Source organism: Heterodontus francisci, chromosome 12 (genome assembly GCF_036365525.1).
Source record: "Heterodontus francisci isolate sHetFra1 chromosome 12, sHetFra1.hap1, whole genome shotgun sequence".
Taxonomy (NCBI): domain Eukaryota; kingdom Metazoa; phylum Chordata; class Chondrichthyes; order Heterodontiformes; family Heterodontidae; genus Heterodontus; species Heterodontus francisci.
The window spans coordinates 101,522,328-101,545,002 of NC_090382.1; the positions used below are offsets into that span (position 1 = coordinate 101,522,328).

Genomic DNA, 22,675 nt, shown 5'->3' on the forward strand with positions numbered 1-22,675 from the left:
ATCTATCTGCTTGAAAGCCACACTGTGCTTCAGGGTAGACACGCTCAGCCAGCTTCTGGAGTCTGTTTAAAGTGATTCAAGCGAAGACTTTCCCCACTATGCTGAGCAGGGAGATTCCACGGTAGTTGTTGCAGTCACCGCAGTCACCCTTGTTCTTATAGAGGGTGATGATATTGGCATCGCGCATGTCCTGTGGTACTGCTCCCTCGTCCCAGCACAGGCAAAGCAGTTCGTAGAGTGCTGAAAGTATAGTAGGCTTGGCACTCTTGATTATTTCAGGGGTAATGCCGTCCTTCCCAGGGGCTTTTCCGCTGGCTAGAGAATCAATGGCATCACTGAGTTCCGATTTTCTCGGCTGTACGTCCAGCTCATCCATGACTGGCAGAGACTGGGCTGCATTGAGGGTGGTCTCAGTGACAACATTTTCCCTGGAGTACAGTTCTAGGTAGTGCTCCACCCAGCGGTCCATTTGCTTGCATTGGTCAGTGATTGTGTCCCCGATTTAGATTTGAGAAGGGCAATCTTCTTGATGGTTGGCCCAAAAGCTCTCTTAATGCCATCATACATTCTTCTGATGCTTCTGGTGTCTGAGGCCAGCTGAATATGACTGCATAGGTGTTGCCAGTAGTCATTTGCACAGCACCTGGCTGTTCTTTGTGCAGCGCTTCTGGCTGCTTTAAGTGCTATGGATATTAACTCACTGGGGGCTTTCTTGTAGTTCAACAGTGCAATGCGCTTAGCGGCTATGACAGGTTCCAGCTCTTCAAAGTGAGAAAGAAACCAGTCTGCATTCTGCTTCACACGTTTGCCATAGGTGGCCATTGCTGAGTCATAGATGGCGTCTCTGATGTGGGCCCACTTGGTCTCTGCATCCCCTGTAGGAGTGTTTTGAAGGGCTTTTTCAAGTGAATTTAGAAACTTATGTAACAGCTGTTAATGCGCGGGTGGCCTTTCTGCTTGGAATGATGCAGCTTCTTTGGTTTGAGTCTAACCTTGCTGCACACCAGGAAGTGGTTGGTGTCGCAGTCCGCACTGTGGAAGCTGCACATGATTTGAGGTTAAGGAGGGTCTTAAAGGATGAAAGAGAGGAAAAGGCTTATGGAGGGAATTCCAGAGCTTAGGGCCTTTGCAGCTGAAACATTGCATGTGGAACAATTAAAATCTGGGATGCTGAACAGGCCAGAATTGAAGGAACACAGAAATCTTGGAGGATTGTAGGGCTGGAGGAGATTACATAGATAGGGAGGAGTAAGGTCTTAGATGGACTTGAAAGTAAGGAATTTTAAAATTGAGATGTTGCTTAACTGGGAGCCAGTGTAGGTCAGCAAGTACGGGGATGATGGGTGAACAGGACTTGATACGAGTTAGGATATGGACAGTAGAGTTTTGGATGACCTCAAGATAACGGAGGGCAGAACATGGGAGGCCGGCTAGCAGTGCATTGGAATAGTCCAAGTCTTGAGGCAACAAAGGTATGGGTGAGGGTTTCAGCAGAAGATGAACTGAGGCGGAGGCGGATTTGGGTGATGTTACGGAGGTGGAAGTAGGCAGTCTTGGTGAAGGCACGTGAAATCAGGAGCAGCAGGAGTGCTCCTACCAGCTTCACAGTGCTAGTCCTGCTGCCATCCCACACTGGCCCCTCTCCCGTTGTCCTAACTTTGGGTGAGCCTCGGGCTTTCAGCTTCTGCCGTGTGCCTAGCGTGCTGACTATTGCAGACCCATAGCTGGGCCTAAATAATTTCTCAATCCTTGCCCATCTTACACTGCAGATTCAGAGATTTGAACTGAGTACCTGAAGTAACTCTGCAGTCTCCATTTCCAGGCCCGTAATGTCTCCTATTCGTCGGTTGACTCGATGCACAATGGGATCTTCATCATCGTCCAACCACGCGCTGCAGATGAGAAGTCACATACTAAGCAAAATTGAACAAAACAGAAGATGCATCCAACTTGGAAACTGTGCATGGCCAAAACTGGACTGTATGAAATCCAATAATGTACGATAAAAGGGCATGCTGATATAGCAACAGTGCATAACCAACATTCTGCTGTTGGTCTCCAGAATTCAATCTCCAAAGCTGGACCAGATAAATTGATTTTTTATCTTTAAATCGCTACCAACCTCATAAGGTCAGGATGAATACAGTGTAGCGATTTCCCACTTTAAAAAAATTACAGGGGAATCCCGACTGGTAATGTTGCCTTTGAGCAGAATAAGATGTAACAGTGTTCAAACAAAAAGAACTTCCGAAAGGGACAGACTGGTTTAGGGACAAACTGGAATGCAGTTACACACTGATAATGAAAGAGCAGACCACAGTGACACAATGACTAGTGACAGACTGCTACACATTTTAATTTGAAATCAACAATTTATATGGTCCAACTTTACGCTCCTTTAGTTTAATTTCAGAAAGGGCCACCATGGACAGATTGACATTGCAGGTCAAGAAAGAGGAGGCAAGTTGATAAAGAGTTTCAGATTGAATTGATAGCTCATTGTTTCAGTAGCATGTCTAATAAGGTGTTCAAAAACAAAACTGCCAATCATTTTGTGACCTACCAATGCACCTGCTGTTTAATGACAACCCCCTCAATAAGATTGAAACTTCTCTTTCATTTCAATGATTAGTGGGTAGTGGGGGGGGGGGGGGGGGGGGGGGTGGAATGTGATAATGTGGGAGGAGTGTTTTGCAAAATGTAATGAATCAGTAACCCATTTCACATCCCTCATGATTAACCCTATCATGTGAAACATGCTGCTGATTCACTTTAACCCATTTTGCTCTATATCACAAAGTCAAAATGCGATGTAATACTACAGCTTGCAGGAAGGTGCTTTGACAGATGCCAGAATCCTGCAGCCTCCAGTACACTGGCAAGTGCCAAGAGGCTGCAGAGGAACCTGGGTATCCTTGTACGTGAATGACTGTAAGTTAACATGCAGGTACAGCAAGCAATTAGGAAGGCAAATGGTATGTTAGCTATTGTTACAAAGGAATTGAAGTATACGAGTAAAGAAGTCTTCCTACAATTACACAGGGCATTGGTGCGGCCACACCTGGGCCGGGATTTTATCTGGGCGATGGGGGTCTCAGCCAACAGCTAAAGCGCAGGCTAGAACCGCACGTCACCTCCTCTGACGAAGGCCTGCCAAATTAGGTGCTAAGTAGGCACTTAGTGGACAGCAGCGGGTCTACCCGGAATTAAGGACCCCGGCATGGATGTCCCGCCTGCTGAGAGCTGTCGGCCAATCAGCAGCCGGCAGCTCTTTAACTGAGCAGTGCCACTGCAGAGGCAGTGGCTGCTAGAGGTACTAGACTCACTGGAGGCACTGAACACAAGCCACAGGTAAGTGGCAGTGTGGGAGGGGTTTTGTGGGGTGGGGGTTGATCTTAATGGGACCCTCCCTTCCCGTGCTGGGTCCCCCTTGGAGTATTGTGAGCCGTTTTGGTCTCCTTACCCAAGAAAAGATATACTTGCCATGGAGGGAGGGGAATCAATAGACTGGCTCCTGGGACGAAGGAATTGTCCAGTGAGGAGAGAGTGAGTAGACTCGGCCTATATTTCCTGGAGTTTATTGGAGTGAGGTGATCTAATTGAAACATATAAAATTTGTAGGGGGCTAAAAGGGTAGATGCTGAAAAAATTTGTATCCTTGGCTGAGGAATCTAGAACACAGGATCACAGACTCAGAATAAGGGAGTGACCATTTAGGACTGAGATGAGGAGAAATTTCTTCACTGAAAGGGTTGTGAATCTTTGGAATTTCTCTACCCCTTCAGAAGGTGGTGGTGAGCCGCCTTCTTGAACCAATGCAGTCCATGTGATGTAGGTGCACCCACAGTGCTGTTAGGGAGGGAGTTACAAGATGTTGTTTCAGTGAACGGCAGGCAATACAGTTCCAAGTCAGGGAAGTGTGTGGCTTGTAGGGGAACTTCTAGGTGGTGGTGTATCCATGTGTCTGTCGCGAGTTTTTTTTTATTTGTTCATGGGATGTGGGTGTCGCTGGCTAGGCCTGGATTTATTGCTTATCCCTCATTGCCCTTGAGTAGGTGCTGGTGAACTGCCTTCTTGAATTGTTGCAGTTCTTGCGGTGTAGGTACACCAACAGTGCTGTTAGGAAGGGAGTTCCATGATTTTGACCCGGCAACAGTGAAGGAAGGGCAATATAGTTCCAAGTCAGGATGGTGTGTGGCTTGGAGGGGAACTTGCAGGTGATGGTTTTCCCATGCATCTGCTTCCCTTGTCCTTCTAGATGGTAGAGGTCGCAGGTTTGGAAGGTGCTGTCCAGGGAGCCTTGGTGAGTTGCTGCAGTGCATCTTTTATATGGTACACACTGCTGCCACTGTGTGTCAGTGGTGGAGGGAGTGAATGTTGAAGGTGGTGGATGGGATGCCAATCAAGCAGGCTGCTTTGTCCTGGAGGGTGTTGAGCTTCTTGAATGTTGCTGGAGCTGCACCCATCCAGGCAAATGGAGAGTATTCCATCACACACCTGACTTGTGCCTTGTAGATGGTGGACAGGCATTGGGGAGACAGGAGGCGGAATTCCCAGCTTCTGACCTGCTCTTGTAGCCACAGCATCGTGTCCATGCCGGCTCTCTGCAAGAGCAACTCACCTAGTCCCACTCTCTTGCCTCTTCACCATAACCTGAACATTTTTCTCTTTAGATAATTGTCCAATTCTCTTTTGAAGACCTCAAATGAATCTGCCGTCATGAAAATCTCATTTGTAAGTGACATGTGTCACACCATAGCTAACTTCATTAAGTTGTGTTTGCAAAGAAACCACCCTCTCTAAAGCCTAAGCATCTTGAGACAAAAAAAAATAATGTGATAGGAAATCCCTCACTCAGCCCTAATCTCCAACCTTTCTTGTATATTTCTATTAATATGGCTGTGGCCCTTCAACTCACGAACCTTTACCTCTTCATCCTTCTAAGCTGCAAACATGTCACTTTACACAGTCTTCCTTCTTCGTACATCCTCAGAATGGAAATTAAGTCATTCGTGAATGCTACACTGTGGGATGCCTTACCTCCATCATTTATTCCTTTTCTTACGATTTTAAAACATTTCCCTTTTTCTGACAGATGTTCTCCCTTCACTCCTCCTCACCTGAATTTTTGCCAAGGGACAATTCCATAGATGCTGCTTGCTCTCTGTTACCTTGTCCACATGGTCACTCTCCATGTGACCCAGACAGTGAGTGTAGGTTGGCTCTTTGACTATGGGAGCCAACACACCTGATCCTGTGCTCACCAATGTTTAGACAGCCGCATTTGCACCGGATGGAAACCTTGACCAAGTTTCTCTTCCCTAACCTAAGGTGTCGAGACCAAATGGTACTGCCCCTAACTCATCAATGACCAAAGATCATGCCTGTCTGTAGGATTAACCACTCAATGACCTAAGCAACTGAGCTTTCAGGGATTTCTATCACCTAAACTCCAGCTTGGTGTTCAACTAATCATTAATTCCCAATTTAGTCTGGCTTCCCATCCACTCCTTTCAACCTTGGTGGTGCCCTGCCCTTTGACTGGTGGCCATCTACCCAACTTCCTAAATTAAAAAAAAAGCAAATGGCCATAATTTCTGCTAGGATGGTGCCCATTGAATGCTGCAAAGTCCTTGGTGACCTAAAGCTTTTTATGAATTTGAGGGGGAGAGAGAAGCAAAGTGCACTTGACACCATACTTTTCTTTTATCCACTCAAATCCACATTACAAATAGTTCTGTCGCCTTTAGTCCAGTTCCTAGTGGACATATGTCCAAGACACAGCCTGCAACTCCTCACTAACTGGACAACCTCAGACAGGAGGCCCAGAATAACTAGTATGAGCAGACGGAATTTGTCCCTCCATGTGAGACTTGACCCGAGTGAGCAGAATATGAATGGCTGTGCAGGTCATTCTCTGGGTTTATGCTGGTTGCATACACATTCACATGCAGGCAGAACATGTTGAAAAACTGGTCTCAGGTGTAAGATGTGGAAAAACTCAACTCCACTCACCAGCACTTACATCCACTAACTAATCAAATATTTATCAGCAGAAAGGCAGCATACTCCCATGCAAAAGAAAATTCAGATTTCTGAACAGCTGGATGTTGCCATCTGCTGTTGATCTTGATAATGGTTAGTTTGTAACTGGCAACTCTTCTCTCTGTGTAAATCATAAAGGCCACTTCTCAGAATTTTCCAAGAAATCACACGATCTATTCGGAATTCAGTGAGCTAAAAGCTTTTGAATCATACTGGCTAAATATAGCATTTATCACACCAAAGCAAAACAGCATCATACAGCACAGAGAAGGTCATTCATCCCATCGTGACTGTGCTGGCTATTTGAAAAAGCTAATCAATTAGTCTCACAACACTACTCTTTCCCCAGATCCCTGGAAAAGTTTCCTTTTCCAGTAGATATCCAATTCCTTTTTAAAGTTATGACTGAATCTTCTTCCATTACAATTTTAGGTATTGCATTCCAGATCAGAACAACTCGCTGTGTTCTTTTGCCAGTTATTTTAATTCTGTGTTCTCTGGTTACCGATCCATAGGGGTATAAATAGGTAAGCTTCAAGATACCCCAGTATGAACTGGGATACAAAAACAGTGTGAGGGGCACAGAGGGGACAAAATTCTTGAACTGCGTTCAAGAGAACTTTTTTAGCCAGCACGTAACAAGCCCAACGAGAGGGGACATAATTCTAGATTTAGTCTTCAGTAATGAAGCTGGGCAAGTCGAGGAAGTAACAACGGGTGACCATTTTAGAGATAGTGACCATAACACAGTAAGTTTTAGCATAATTATGGAAAAGGACAAAGATAAAACAGGAGTAAAAGTTCTAAATTGGGGGAAGGCAAATTTTAAGAAACTGAGAGGTGACCTGGTGAAAGTGGGCTGGATACAGCTACTTGAAGGAAAATCAGTGGCAAACCATTGGGAGGCATTCAAAAGTGAGATACAACAGGCAGTGTAGACATGTCCCCACAAAGATAAAGGGTAGTGCTGCCAAAACTAGAGCACCCTGGTTATCTAGAAGCTTCCAGGGTAAGTTAAAGTAGAAAAAGAAAGCTTATGATGATCACAAAAATCTTATTACTTTAGAAAGCCTAGAGGAGTATAGAAAGTGCAGGGGTGAAGTACAAAAGGAAATTAGAAAAGCAAAAAGAGGACATGAAAAATTATTGGCAGTAAAATCAAGGAAAACCCAAAGATGTTTTATCAATACATTAAGGGAAAGGGTAGGGTCCATCAGAGATGTACAAGGGAACTTATTTTTACTTTTTTTTAATATCTATTTATAGGATGTGGGTGTCACTGGCTAGGCCAGCATTTATTGCCCATCCCTAATTGTCCTTGAGAAGGTGGTGATGAGCTGCCTTCTTGAACCGTTGCAGTTCATGTGGGGTAGGTACACCCACAGTGCTGTTTGGAAGGGAGTTCCAGGATTTTGACCCAGCGGCAGTGAAGGAACGGCGATATAGTTCCAAGTCAGGATTGTGACTTGGAGGGGAACTTGCAGGTGCTGGTGTTCCCATGCATTTGCTGCCCTTGTCCTTCTAGTTGGTAGAGGTCACGGATTTGGAAGGTGTTGTCTAAGCAGCCTTGGTGCTTGGCTGCAGTGCATCTTGTAGAAGGTACACACTGCTGCCACTGTGCGTCGGTGGTGGAGGGAGTGAATGTTTGTAGATGGTGTGCCAATCAAGCGGGCTGCTTTGTCCTGGATGGTGTCGAGCTTCTTGAGTGTTGTTGGAGCTGCAGCCATCCAGGCAAGTGGAGAGTATTCCATCACACTCCTGACCTGTGCCTTGAGGACGGTGGACAGGCTTTGGGGAGTCAGGAGGTGAGTTACTCGCCGCATGATTCCCAGCCTCTGACCTGCTCTTGTAGCCACGGTATTTATATGACTACTCCAGTTCAGTTTCTGGTCAATGGCAGCCCCTAGGATGTTGATAGTGGGGGATTCAGCGATGGTAATGCCATTGAATGTCAAGGAGTGATGGTAGATGATGGATGTTTATGCGTGCATGCAGAAAATGTGGGCAGAGTTCTTAATGAGTTTTTTGTCTCTGTCTTCACAAACGAGAGGGTTGATGTAGACATTGTAGTTAAGGAGGAGGAGTGTGAAGTATTAGATATGATAAGCATAATGAAAGAGAAAGTATTAGAGGGTCTGACATCTCTGAAAGTGGATAAATCGCCAGGGCCAGATGGATTGCATCCTAAGTTGTTAAAGGAAGCCAGGGAGGAAACAGCGGATGCGCTGAGGATCATCTTCAAATCCTCACTAGATGCAGGGGAGGTACTAGACGATTGGAAGTCTACAAACATTATATCATTATTTAAAAAGGGTGCGAGGGATAGGCCAAGTAATTATAGGCCAGTCAGTCTGTCCTCAGTGGTGGGTAAATTGTTAGAATCTATTCTGAGGGACAGGATAAACTGCCACTTAGAAAGGCATGGATTAATCAGTGATAGTTAGCATGGATTTGTTCAGGGAAGGTCGTATCTTACGAACTTGATTGAGTTTTTTGAGAAAGTAACAAGAAGGATTGATGAGGGTAGTGCAGCGGATGGGGTCTACATGGATCTTAGTAAGGTAGTTGACAAGGTTTCACATGGCAGACTGGTCAGTAAAGTGAAAGCCCATGGATACAGGGGAATGTGACAGGTTGGATCCAGAATTGGTTCAGGGACAGGAAACAAAGGGTAGTAGTCGACGGATATTTTTGTGAATGGAAAGCTGTTTCCAGTGGCATTCCACAGGGCTCAGTATTGGGTCCCTTGCTGTTTGTGGTATATATTAAATGATTTGGACTTAAATGTGGGAGGCATGACTGGGAAATTTGCTGATGACACAAAAATTGGCCGTGTAGCTGATAGTGAAGTAGATAGCTGTAGACTCCAGAAAGATATCAATGGTTTGGTTGAGTGGGCAGAAAAGTGGCAAATGGAATTCAATCCAGATAAGTGTGAGGTAATGCACTGGGGAGGGCAAATAAAGCGAGGGACTACACAATAAATGGGAGGATATTGAGAGGGGTAGAAGAAGTGAGACATCTTGGAATGCATGTCCACAAGTCCCTGAACGTGGGAGGACAGGTAGATAGAGTGGTGAAGAAGACATATGCAATGCTTTCCTTTGTTGGCCGAGGTATAGAATTCAAAAGCAGGGATGTAATGCTGGAACTGTATAAAACACTGGTTAGGCCACATTTGGAGTATTGAGTTCAGTTCTGGTCGCCACATTGCAGAAAGGACATAATTGCTCTGGAGAGAGTTCAGAGGAGATTTACAAGAATGTTTCCAGGGCTTGAAAGTTGCAGCTATGAGGAATGATTGTATAGGCTAAGATTGTTTTCCTTAGGATAGAGGCGGCTGAGGAGTGACTTAATAGAGGTGTACAAGATTGTGAGGGGCCTAGATAGAGTAGAGAGGAAGGATCTGTTTCCCCTAGCGGAGAGGTCAATTATCAGGGTGCACAGATTTAAGGTGATTGGTAGAAGGATTAGAGGGGACATGAGGAAAATCATTTTCACCTAGAGGGTGGTGGGTGTCTGGAATTCACTGCCAGGAATGTTGGCGGAGGCAGAAATCCTCAATTCTTTTAAAAGGTACCTGGACATGCATCTGAAATGCTGCAACCAGCAAGGCTATGGACCAGGTGCTGGAAGATGGGATTAGGATTGGGCAGCTAATTCTATCGGCCAACATGGACATGACGGTCTGAAATTTCTTGCTGTTATTTTTCTATGGCTCTATGGCAAATGTAATCAAAAATATTTTTTGATTCAAATCTGCCATCTCAAATCTCACATCTTTATACCAGTATCTTACTTGTTCTGGCACACGCATTCTAAGTCATCCCAGTAGCTCAACACTATGGAAATCTTCAACTCTCAGTCTGTCCTCCCTTTCAAAGCACCTGTGTGTCATCTAACCACCACTTCTCAACTTATGTCCTTTTCTGCTCCTCCTTTTCTCAACATTAATGATATTACACACGATGTGCCTTTGACTCCAATTTACATTTCTCAACAAAATCTCGCCAATTTTCCCGTTCACTGGTGTTACCACGCTTCCGTCTTGGTTGGGCAATCACCAGATCTGGGTACCAAACAAACAACTCTTTGATCTCTCTAGCATTGTGACTGTAACATTTTCCATCCTTAGGGTCACTCAGTAATAACTTTGCCAAGGCAACATAGGAACCAATGAACCTCGTGTAATGACAACTACTAAGTCTGAATAACCAAGACCAGCAGTACAGCATTCGAATACTAATCCAGCAATGTAGAAATGATATGCAGTATTAAAATCTTTATCTTACATGGGATGTGGGCAGTGCGGGCAAGGCCAGCATTTGTTGCCCATCCCTAATTGCCCTTGACAACTGAGTGGCTTGCTAGGCCATTTGAGAGGGCAGTTAAGAGGCAACCACATAGCTGTGGATCTGGAGTCACATGTAGGCCAGACCAGGTAAAAACAGCAGATTTCCTTCCCTAAAAAAACATTGGTGAACCAGATGGTATTTTATGACAATCGATGATAGTTTCATGGCACTATTACGGATACTAGCTTTCAATTCAAGATTTTTAAACAATTAATTAATTGAACTTCTTCATCTATTGAATTTAAATTGCACCTGCTGTGGTGGAAATTGAACCCATGTCCATAGGGCATTGGCCTGGGCCTCTAGATTACTAGTTCAGTGACATTATCACTATGCTATTGTCTCCCCTATAAGATCCTCATTTGATTCAAATGAGGAAAACTAGCAAATTAAAACCCTCCAATTATGAAAACCCATAAAGAAATCACATTCATAATGGAGAAAATGACAACCCTTGGGAAACAGATAAATCATTAAAGGCGGATTGGAAATATTTCTTTAAATAGAGGGTGTTTAGAATGCAGAATTCAGTGCTGCGAAGCTGTTGAACTAAGATCCATAAATTATGCTAAAAGGGAATTTTCATTGTTTGAGAAAGAGGAATGTTAAAGGGTTTGAAAATTGTGCAGGACAAGGCCAGTGGAGAAAAAAAAAACACGGGTGCAGATTTATTGGGCTGAATGATTCATTTCTGTGCTGGCATTCTATTACCACAATGCTTCAAGGACATTGAAAGATACATTCAAGGGTGACCTACACACCAGGTTTTACAAGAATGCTGTACATGAGTGTGTGAAGCCTACGTAACCATGGGAAAGAAAAAAATAACATTAGCCTGAATGCTACTGAAACAGCGTCAGGTTGAAACAGATACTTGTTACTTGCAAGAAGCTTTTGCACTAATATTAAATTTCCACCTTGACATCCTCACATGCAATTGTTTGAATGCTACAAGCCAGTTCCATTTTTTCACCTTTGAGATGCCTTTAAGAATAAATATGCAAATAGCATCCAGAGAGCCCATGGCTTTCTTTTCAAACCTTACCTTTTGGACACTCTGTAATTGGCTACAGTTAGAACACCCGTTTTAGGGTCACGCACTGTTGCTCGAGCCAGCTGTGTTAAAAGAATAAAATGTGATAAATCACAGGACAATAAACAAAGACAACAAACAAAGCCTCCAGGTTTTATTTTTGATTGGCCATCTGATTTGACAGAAGACAGTTATTAGGGGTTACACAGCAAAACAAAGCCAATCAAAAATCCTGTTTGCTTTGGTTGCCATGGCAATCATCTTACCTCTTACTGATTCTATAGTTCGCTGTCTCTAGGATCCCTGTGACTGAGTTCCTAACTGTGGCTCTGGCCAACTGTGAGATTGAAAGATCAGTAAGTAAGTTGGCTCTTTGCATTAGAAAAATAGATTGACAAGTGAATATGTTTGGACTATTTTAAGGTGAATCCCGACCCTGACCACCATTTGACCAGTGTATCCCATAACGACCCAAATGACGGTCATCAAAAAATGGCTTTGTCCAAGATACTCCATGAAGCAGTTCTGATGGAGCTCGTCCTATCCCATCAGGTGGTTTTGGGTTTGGCACTGGATCACATCCTGCTCTACCATTGCCGATCATGATGTTCATTACCAGCAAGGTACAGAACACAAAGATCCAAGTCATCCTGACCACTTGGCTCCAGTGTCAACAGCAGCTGCTGTGCGGATAATAAATACTCAACACTGGGAGGGACGGCAGAGTGTGAGGACTCAGCCTTCCTCATATTTTGGGAGGGATTCTCAGGCACTTTGCCACACCAGCCAGTCACTATTTGTTCCATCGTGACAACATTTATTAAAACCCATTGGCTCACCAAGTTCAGGTATGTCAGTATCTGTAGAGAGAAGATAAGTTAACATTTCAGGGGTGGACCTACTGTTAAACTCACCTGTTCTCTCCACAATTGCTGACCCACCCCTACTGAGTGTTTACAAGAATTTTGTGATTTTGTTTCAGATTTCCAGCATCTGCAGTTTTTTTTTTGCTTTTTTTGGTTTACTAATGTCCATCAGGGAAAAGGAAGTCACCACCCCATCTTTCTCTGGACTACATATGACATTACTCATGCACTACGGGCAGAATTTTCAGGCAATGCTGAGGCTGTGAACAGAGGATGACAGGGCCCGAAAATACCCGGTACCGGCAGGTATGCAAGTCTCCTGACCCAGTTTCCAGCGCCAGCTATTTTAGGGAGATGGGTTCAGGGTCCAGCAGGACTGTCAACATCCACAAGGCAGGTAGCCAATTAGCTCATCAAGAGCCTTGTTAAGGGCACTGCAAGGAGGCTGCCTGGGATTTTCCAGTCGGCCTCCAGTTTCCTGACGTGACAGGGGGCAGATTAACCACCAGGAGACGTGCACCCCCCAGCAGGCTGGTGTGCCAGCACTCCAGGCAGGTCTACAGAACCTCCATGCCTGCCTGGGTGCAGGTGTAGCCAGAGGCTGCCCTGAGAAGGATTCCCCCTGCCTCTCCCCCAGGCTTCATGGTGGTAGGCCTGGCTGTTTGTTCTGTTTTTCATTCAAACTGTTAAAAAAGTTGTTTGGAGGGCACCTCCATGTTGAAGCCCTCTCAGCTACTTACTCTCTATTGCAGGCTGCTGCTTCTCTGAAGCTGGAAGTCCTCTGATTGGCCCTTCAGCTTTGAGAGTCCGCCCGCTGCCCTTAATTGGACAGGGGACTTGTCTCCATGCCAATTAAGGGGGGGGGGGTGCCCCGGAAAAAATCCCAAAAAGTGATTGTTACCCCCGGGGCAGGTTTGGCTCCCGGAAACAGTCCTGACTCCTGTTCACTGTCCCCAAAGCAAAAATTTAGCCAGGCATAGTTGACTCTTAATACCCCTGAGGTGGCCGAGCAAGGCACTCAATTGCAAACAATCGTTATGATGTCCAAAAATAAGGCAGGAAATCAGAAACTGGCAATGACCCAAGTCTTTGTTTTTTGGGTCAAATTCCTGGTATTACCTACCTCACGCTATTCTGGGAGCACGATCAGCACAAGGACAACAGAGGACCTACCACAACCTTGTGAGGGCCATCAGGGAGGACAAGCCTTGCCTTGTCACCTACACCAGAGAACTGAAGAACATTATGAGCTCAATTTTCACCACAGAGGTGGGAAACAGGAGTCAGGTTTGGTTTTGGGTCAGAAACCTGCCTCTGGTGAGAAACTGATTCAAGTTCCGATTTTCACAGGGGTGAGCCCTTAATTGATATGGAGACAGGTTCCCTGCCCATTTAGGCCCAGTGGGGACGGGAACAGAGATGGGTCAGTTGAAGTGTGGAACTAATTTAGTTGCCCCACGGCAGCCATTACTGAGGCTCCTGGTTGCCCTAAGGGAGAGAGCTGCTGATTGTGCCATGGACTTCCACAGCACCAGAGGGAAGCGAGATGTCACAGGAGAGCCGGAGGCCTGGCACCTGGGGCAGGGCTGCCCCTCACTTCATCAGTGCTGACCTGGATCTAATGTTAAAAGGGCACGAGGGAGAGGAAGAAGGTCCTCTTTTTGGAGGGTGACAGTAGGAGGCCACCTCATTGTGCAGCAGCGGCACCACTCTGTTCAGCGTCACCTCCCTCTGCCTCCAATTCCTCCTCCTCTCTTACCTCCTGCTCCTCCACCATAAGCTGCCTCCTTCCAGGTCCTCACCATCCTCAAGCTCAATACCTCTCTGGAGGGCCATGTTATAGGGAACACAGCAGACCACCACATGACAGCCTTGCAGGAAGGTATGGGAAGGCACCACTCAACTAGTCCAAGCACCCGAATCACATCTTCAGAAGTCGAATGGCCTGTTCAATGGTTGTCCAACTGATCAGGTGGCACTGGTTGTATCACCTCTGTGGTTCTGTCTGGGGCTCCCGCAGAGGGGTGAGTAGTCACGTTTTGATAGCTATCCCTTGTCTCCTAGGATCCATCCATGTACTTTGGGGGTTGAGGTGAAGATCTGAGGCAGCGTTGACAGGTGGAGGATGAAGGAGTCATGGCAGCTGCCAGGAAAGTGAGCACACACATAGAGGAAGCTCTCTTTGTGGTCGCAAACCAGTTGGACATTGAGGGAATGGAGGCCCCTCCTGTTGATGGAATTCACTGGGTGGTCACTGGGTGCCCTGATGACCACGTGGACACAATCAATGATGCTCTGCACCTGGGGGAATCCAGCAATGGCAGAGAAACCCAGTGCCCTCTGTTGCTGCGACACCACATCTGTTGTGAAGTGAATGTGCTGTCCCGTTCTGGCAAAGAAGACATCACTGATCAGCGAGATGCAGTGACGCGCAGCTGTTTGTGAGATGCCACCAAGGTCCGCAGTTGATCCCTGGAAGGAGCTAGAAATGACGACATTCAAGGCTACAGTGATTTTGACGGCTACTGGCAGGGCATGGCAGCCCATGCTGAGAGGTGCAAGGTCTTCGGTGATGAAGGCACAGATCTCTGCGACTATCTGCTCGGAGAGTCAGTCTCCTGCAGTACAGGGTCTTGGTGATCTCCAGGTAGCTCTGTCTTTAGTGATAGATCCTAAGTTGAGGGTTGGGCCTCCATTACCTTTCTGCCCCTATTTCTTCTCCCACCTGATGCCTGGGGTTCCAAGCTTCCTGCGGAGGGTGTTTCTCCCATCACCACTGGGTCCAAAATCTGACAGTTCTGTCCCCAATGTCAGCTGCAGCCTTCCTATTGGTCAGGTGGCTGCCCTATTGTGATTGGCAGCCTTGCCCCTTGCTTTTCTGTCTCCGTGATGACTGGACGGGACGACTCCATTCAATACCAGAGCACGGAGTGTCCAATCTCCCCACCACCTGCACAGCACCTAGGGCAACTCCTCACCAAGTGCCAAGTCCCCCTTCTCCCCACTGACCATCTTATGAGGCTGGAGTGATGACCTGGGGCACCCTACTCTGTACCCACCACCCTTCAGCTGATCTGCAACCGACGCCTCCTGAAACCCATGCACCCCCTTCAAAATTCCACCCTCCAACTCGAACAAGTTCTTATTCCGGTTTTTAAATACTTTAATTGGCCTCAATAGGGAGCAGAATGGACTCCCTATCCCGCCGTCCCCCAGCCCTGCTTAACATTGCTGGTGCTGAAAATGGAGTCCTAAAACTCACATGCCAACTGCCGCATTTGTTAATGCACCCCCCACCACCCCCACCCCCCGCATTGTGGTACACCTTTAAGAAGGCGTGGTTAAGTTTTTGTTGCACAACAATCTCAGGGAAATGGGTACCATGTGACTTCTAATCTGTGTGTGAGTCTGTACAGAGTAGTTGTCTAGACCAGACCTATGTAAGATTACTCCTAGTTGTACACATGCTGCATAATCAATAAAGAATCCATGTTATGTGTTAACCGATCACTTATGCATGGTTGGTACTTGTACATAGTCAACACTAACACAAGGAAAAGAAAACACAATATGGTGGACATTTTTTGATTTTAAACTCCACCATCTCCAACCTGGTGCCAGTTCACAGACATTGGAAGATCCTCGAAGACTTTTGACTGTATCATTTGGAACACCAGAGCAGCTTTTGTAGGCAGCTCTGTATTCTTGTAGGGTAAGGCTGTTTGCACTTTTTCACACACGAGTAGAGGGCTCAGTTCTGACAGGGAGTCGGGTTCTCAGAAAGCACCCGCATATGGGGAGTAATTCTGGACCTACAAAGGAATCTGCAAGTTAGGGATGATGCTCTACACATCAAGGTAAGAGGCATGGCGCCAAAATGGTATTTGGTCAGAGACACTGGGTACTGTATCGGGTCACTGGATTCGCAGCAGGACAGAGCAAGGCATAGCGTGATTGTGCTGAGGTCAGATGATCGAATGAAGGAATCAGGCAAGTTCCCACGGTCCATAAGAAAATATAGTGCCATTTCTGTCTTTTTGGTCATCGAGTTGTTTCATGCTAAACCCATCTTTCGTGGGCGGGGCCACCAGAAAGCACATGAACCTGGAAGGAGCACCACATGCTCCCAGCCTTACAATACTGTTCTACTGGGCTGTGGCAGCCTGTGAAACTGCAGGCAGTTATTAGAATTAGAATTAGAACATTACAGCGCAGTACAGGCCCTTCGGCCCTCGATGTTGCGCCGACCTGTGAAACCATCTGACCTACACTATTCCATTTTCATCCGTATGTCTATCCAATGACCACTTAAATGCCCTTAAAGTTGGCGAGTCTACTACTGTTGCAGGCAGGGCGTTCCACGCCCCTACTACTCTCTGAGTAAAGAAACTACCTCTGACATCTGTCCTATATCTATCACCCCTCAACTTAAAGCTATGTCCCCTCGTGTTTGCCATCACCATCCGAGGAAAAAGACTCTCACTATCCACCCTATCCAACCCTCTGATTATCTTATATGTCTCTATTAAGTCAACTCTCCTCCTCCTTCTCTCCAACGAAAACAACTTCAAGTCCCTCAGCCTTTCCTCATAAGACATTCCCTCCATACCAGGCAACATCCTAGTAAATCTCCTCTGCACCCTTTCCATAGCTTCCACATCCTTCCTATAATGTGGTGACCAGAACTGCACGCAATACTCCAGGTGCGGTCTCACCAGAGTTTTGTACAGCTGCAGCATGACCTCGTGGCTCCGAAACTCGGTCCCCTACTAATAAAAGCTAACACACCATATGCCTTCTTAACAGCCCTATTAACCTGGGTAGCAACCTTCAGGGATTTATGCACCTGGACACCAAGATCTCTCTGTTCATCTACACTACCAAGAATCTTCCCATTAGCCCAGTACTCTGCATTCCTGTTGCTCCTTCCAAAAGTTATTGTTGCAGTAATATTTTTTCCTCAACAGCAAGGAAGTTTCCTTCAGCTGTAGACAAAGGTGATATCAGAAAAATTGCAAGGATGACTACCAAAGTTTCCATCCGTCAATTGGAAAGTGGTTGATCTTGCCTCAGAGTTCAAATTGTTTAAAGCGAGTTGAATTGTGATTCATCGACTTGGCAGTATCTGAGCCAGACAAGCAAGCTGTGAAAATTAGCATTGTTATAGGTAATGAAGGTTTGCACTGGCTGAATACATCTGGGCTCACAGAGGAGGAATAAAAATATCCCAGTTAGATTTGGTCTGCACTGGAAGATCAACTGAGGATCAAGCTTAATTTTTGCATTCACCATCTTGAGTTCAAGTCTTTTAGTCAGCAACCACACAAATCAACTGATCATTTCATGAGCAGGTGTCGAGGCAAGGGATGTGACTGCGACTTCCCAGAATCGGATGTCGCAGAGCGAATCACTGAATTAGTCATTGCATCAATGCCGATCGAGACATACCAGGAGTATAGCTTAGAGAAACCCAAAGGTTAAACCATTGATGCATCAGTCAAGGACAGATGCAAGTACGAAGCGATTATTGCAGGATAACAAAGGCTTTGTGTTTGACCCCAATGATTGGCACATTGGCCAGAGCTTCTAAGTCTGGAAAAACATGCAATAGACGTGGACTCCTCCATGTGCCGAAGAGCTGTCCCGCATTCTATGACGTGTGCAAAGCATGTGGCACAAAGGGGCACTGGAAGCAACAGTGCAAGAGAGCCAAACCTGATGGGGCGAACAAGAATCTTGACAAGAGTCAAGCTGACAACATGATGGTACCACATCCCAATAAGCACAGGAACTGTGCTGGATACAAAAGACGAAAAATCCATGGGGTAGCCAATGGAAATGATCATAGAGATGATGATGGTGATCAGAGTTCCACAGGATGTGAGGAACAAACTTTTCATACTGTTCCATCACACCATTGGAAGCATTTGCATCCGTACAGATTATATGTCCTAGGAAAGAAGGCAAACATGTGCTATGGGCAAAAGTTGATACAGGGGCAAGTGTGAACATACTCCCTCTGCGAATTCTCAAGAATATGTACTCGAAGACGTGGCAAGCCATGGTGACACCGACAAGCACCCAACTTACAGCTTATAATAGGTCAGCAATTCCATGTTTCTGTTCCACCATGCTAGACTGTCCATACAAGCAGTCGACGTGGACATCCCAGGTATTCTATATCATTCAGACTACCGGATCAGCAATTGCAGGCCTACAGGTGTGTAGCGACTTAACCCTAGTTACGATACATGGGATTAGCCATCAACAGGGAAGCAGACCGATCATGGAAAACAGATCAATCAGTTTCATCGGTGATCTTACTTCACAGTATCCTGATGGCTTTGAAAGGATTGGCATTTATGTGATAATGCAATACTGTCAGCGCAGCATTCACATACAGAGCAAACCTCAAGATAGAGCTTGATAGTTTGGAAGCAGACTGAATCATTAGGAAAGTACAAGAGCACTCTGATTCATGTAGTTCCACTACCTGTGTCATCAAGAAGGATGGAGCTATCCCTGTTTGTTTGGATCCTCACAGATTGAACAGGGCACTCAAATGTTGCACACACGGGTTTCCCACTCTGGAAGAACTAAGCCCAAGGTTTGCACGAGCACAGTTCTTCTCCAAGCTCAATGTGAAGAATGTCTATTGGTCAGTTTACCAGGCAAAACACTCCCAGGTGTTGACCACATTCTGCACTCCAGTTGGCCAGTTTCTGTTAGTTCATTTTGGCCTTTCCATAAGCCAAGATCTTTTTAAACAGCACATGGATCGCATTACCAGCCAAATACAAGGATGTATCTGCATCGCGGGAACAAAGCTATTTTGGGAAAGACCAAACAAGAGCATGACTGCGATTTACACTCTCTCATGTAGGCGGCAAGGAGAGAGGTGCTGATGTTCAATAGTCACAAGTGTGAGATTAACATACACCAGAACAGTTTTTTTGGGTCGATTTATTCGAGTTAAGGGGCTGAATTTTACAGACCCCTGACATCGGCGGTTGTGGTGGGAGGGGCCGGAAAATGCCCCAGGGAGAGGGCCACCGCACACCCTGATGCCAGGATCGCCCGGCCCGATATTGCTGATGGCGGCGAGGCCTTGGCGATGGGACTGCCATTAACATATTTAAATACATTTAAATTAATGAATTAATGATACTTACAGTCCTGCCATGATCTTCCTGCCGCTGACCGGCACTCCTGCGCCTTCGGATCCCCGTCTGTGGAACTGAGGCGGAACACTGGTTGGGAGGGGGCGTTGGGGGAGGTATTTTTCTCAGTGTGGGGGTGGGAGGGAAAGAGCAAGGTCAAAGCAATATCACTGGTGTAGAGGATAGTGGGAAGGGTTATAGTTTAAAGTTTATGCACTTTGCAGGGGGGGTGGGGAAGGTCAGGTGGACATGGTAAGTGTTTTGGGGAGGGAGAGGGCAAGTAATTAATGCTATGGTTACTGGGGGGTGGTGGGAGAGGGGCAAAGTAAATGTTCTAAACATTTTTATTCAATGTCTCTTTAAATTTTTGAATTCAACTGTGGGGCTCAAAGCCCTTTAAAAGTTGCCAGGGACGGATGTCACGGCCTGAGGGGGTGCGGGGGGGGGGGGGGGAGGGGGGAGGTGGACCCATCCCGGCCCGGCTATTTACATGTGCTGCCGTGCCTAACATCGTAGGCCGCCATTGTTTTTTCCCGCCGCCGAATAAATTTCAGCCCAAGGTTTTCAACTTGTTCCCAGCAAACTGGAAGATATTTTTGCTATGCCAGTACCTCAGGACAAGATAGATCTCCAAAGATGCTTGGGTCTTTTCAACTTTTTATCTCTGTATATCCCAAATTTTGCACTAAAAGCTTCATCGCTTAGAGATTTAATTCAAGATATTCCTTTTCTTTGGCAGGAAATGATCAGTTTGTGTTTGACCAGCTGAAGAAGTCACCGTCTGAAGATGTGTCAATTCTTCAATTATGACCTAGCAGAGGTGACCACTCTGGAAATAGACGGGCATACATATTGAAGAATAGCCAGGGAGAAACTCTATTGACCTGAAATGAATGATGACATCCAATCAGTTGTTAAGGAATGCCAAGCATGCCAATCCACATGCCTAGTTAGCGTAGGGTACCATTTCTACCGCACGACGGTCCCTGAGTCAAATTGGCCACTGACCTTTTACACATTTATGGTAGTGATTTTCTGGTTGTAACCAATTATTTTTCCAAATTTTCCATTATTCATCAATTGCATGACACGTCTAGTTCCACAGTGGCACACACTTTGGGCTGAATTTTATGGGCCCCACGGAGACGGGTTTGGAGGCAGGGGGAGCGCCATAGAATTGTGGTGGGAGGTGGCGGAAGGCCTATCGCTTCCTCATCACAGTGCAATTTTGTTGGGGGCGGGATAGGCTGAAAACGGCCGTCCCACCCAAAGCCCACTTGAGAAGAGTCCGTCTCAAACTGTTCAGCAATCTGAGAGCAGATATACAGTTACCAAGTCAGGGCATGCAATTAAGTCTCGATAATGCAGTGGTGGTTTATCAGTCCATGTGTTTTGTGTATATAGCGTTTTACGATGTATATTTGTAATTTACCATTGTTTGCTGAATTGCATATAGTTATAGTTTATTTAAGGGGTATAATTTTTATTTGGAAAGAAGGGGGATATTGGGGTACACCTTTAAGAAAGTGTGGTTATGTTTTTGATAACAGTATAAGGGAAATAATGTAACGTACCACGTGACATCTACTGTGTGTGTGAGCCTGTAGAAAGTAGTCGTTTAGACCTGACCTATGTAAGATTACTCCTAGTTATGCACGTGCAGCAGAGTGATCAATAGAGAATCCACATTATGTATTAACTGATCCCTCATGCGTGGTTGGTACTTGTGTATAGTTAACATCAACAAAAGAAGGAAACACAACATCCCCACCTGTTCCTGACCTTGCAAGGTGGGGGGGTGGGGGGTGGGTGCAGGGGGCATTCCTAAAAATTCAGCCCTATCATTTTGCAATTCGAATAACGCCACTGTACCTCGAGTTGCATCACACATTTTTTAATCCCAGTGTCAATCCACCACCTTTGAGTAACCCAATTTTAACTTACTGAAATGACTCTAAGATACACAGACACAAGCAATTGCTCGGGTTAATTTTTGAAGCCTCCCCAAATAAGCACAATTAGTAGAAACTCCCGATGGTGAAAAATTCAGCCTAGGGGCATGGACAGTTTTATGGGTGGGGCCTGCTTCCAGCATTTTAAAAAAAACTAGCACAAAATATTGCGGAGGCTTGTGTCGCGCTGAATGCAATTTTTGCTTAAAACACTGATCTTTTGCAACTTCGGCAGAATGTACAGCACAGAATCAGGCCATTCAGCCTAACTGGTATGTGCTGTTGTTTATGTTCTAGACGAGCCTCCTCCTACCCCTCTTCATCTAGCCCTATCAGCATGTCCTTCTATTCCTTTCTCCCTCAAGTGCTTATCTGACTTCCCCTTAAATGCATCTATGCTATTTGCCTCAACATTCCACATTCTTACCTGTCTTTGGGTAAAGAAGTTTTTCCTGAATTCCTTACTGGATTTAGTCATAACTATCTTACATTTATGACCTCTAGTTTTGGACTCCCCCACAAGGAGAAATGTTGTATCTACGTCTGCCCTATCATACCCCTTCATTATCTTAAAGACCTCAATCAGGTCACCCCTCAGCCTTCTCTTTCCTAGAGAAAGGATAACCCGCCTGTTCAGCCTTTCCTGTATTGGACAATTGTCAACAAAGTTACAAAACTGTACAATAACCTGAAAATGATGATGATGATTCCCCAATACTCACAGCAACACAGCCAATGATGATAGGGCTCCATGGCTCCTCCCACCAGGACAGATACACAACACACTAGGCCATTAAAGACTGAATCTTCCCCAGAAACTGGTCACGATCTAGCAAAATTAACCTTGAAGATTTCTTTAAAACACTATTTTTGCAAGATAATTTAGGACTGTGCCTTCAGATGCCTAGGTCCTAAACTCTAGAATCCCCTCCTTAAGCCTCTCCAACTCTTGCTCTTCCTTTAAGATGCTCCTTATAGCCAACTCTTTTCCCTGTCCTAACATCTGCTGATGTGGCTCAGTATAAAATTTTATTGATAACACTTTTGTGAAGTGCCGTGGGACATTTTATATTAGAGGCACTATTGAAATCCAAGTTGTCGTTGTGTGTTTGTAGTTGGTGGATATAGGGACATGACAAAAATTAGGATAGGGAAAGCCACTTAGCCCATCAAACCTCATCCATCTAGGACATAATCCTATCATGGCAGAGGTAAGAGTAGAATACAAATTGATCCACAAATTAGTCCAGTTTTCCAAATACAT

The 22,675-nt window shown here is 45.6% G+C and overlaps 1 protein-coding gene across 13 annotated transcripts in view; it reads right to left on the reverse strand.

The window, feature by feature from the left end:
- LOC137376020 (prolyl 4-hydroxylase subunit alpha-2-like) overlaps positions 1-22,675 on the reverse strand; it is a 132,929-nt gene that overhangs the window by 39,883 nt on the left and 70,371 nt on the right. For 10 of the 13 annotated variants that reach the window (XM_068043942.1, XM_068043944.1, XM_068043938.1 and 7 more), the window contains 2 exons: positions 11,446-11,516; positions 1,793-1,892 (listed from right to left, as the gene is read on the reverse strand). In XM_068043942.1, coding sequence (XP_067900043.1) covers positions 1,793-1,892; positions 11,446-11,516 — 171 coding nt within the window. Of the gene's footprint in view, positions 1-1,792; positions 1,893-11,445; positions 11,517-11,699; positions 11,771-22,675 lie in introns of all 13 variants that reach the window. The other 3 variants (XM_068043943.1, XM_068043940.1, XM_068043946.1) reach the window with 1 other exon arrangement.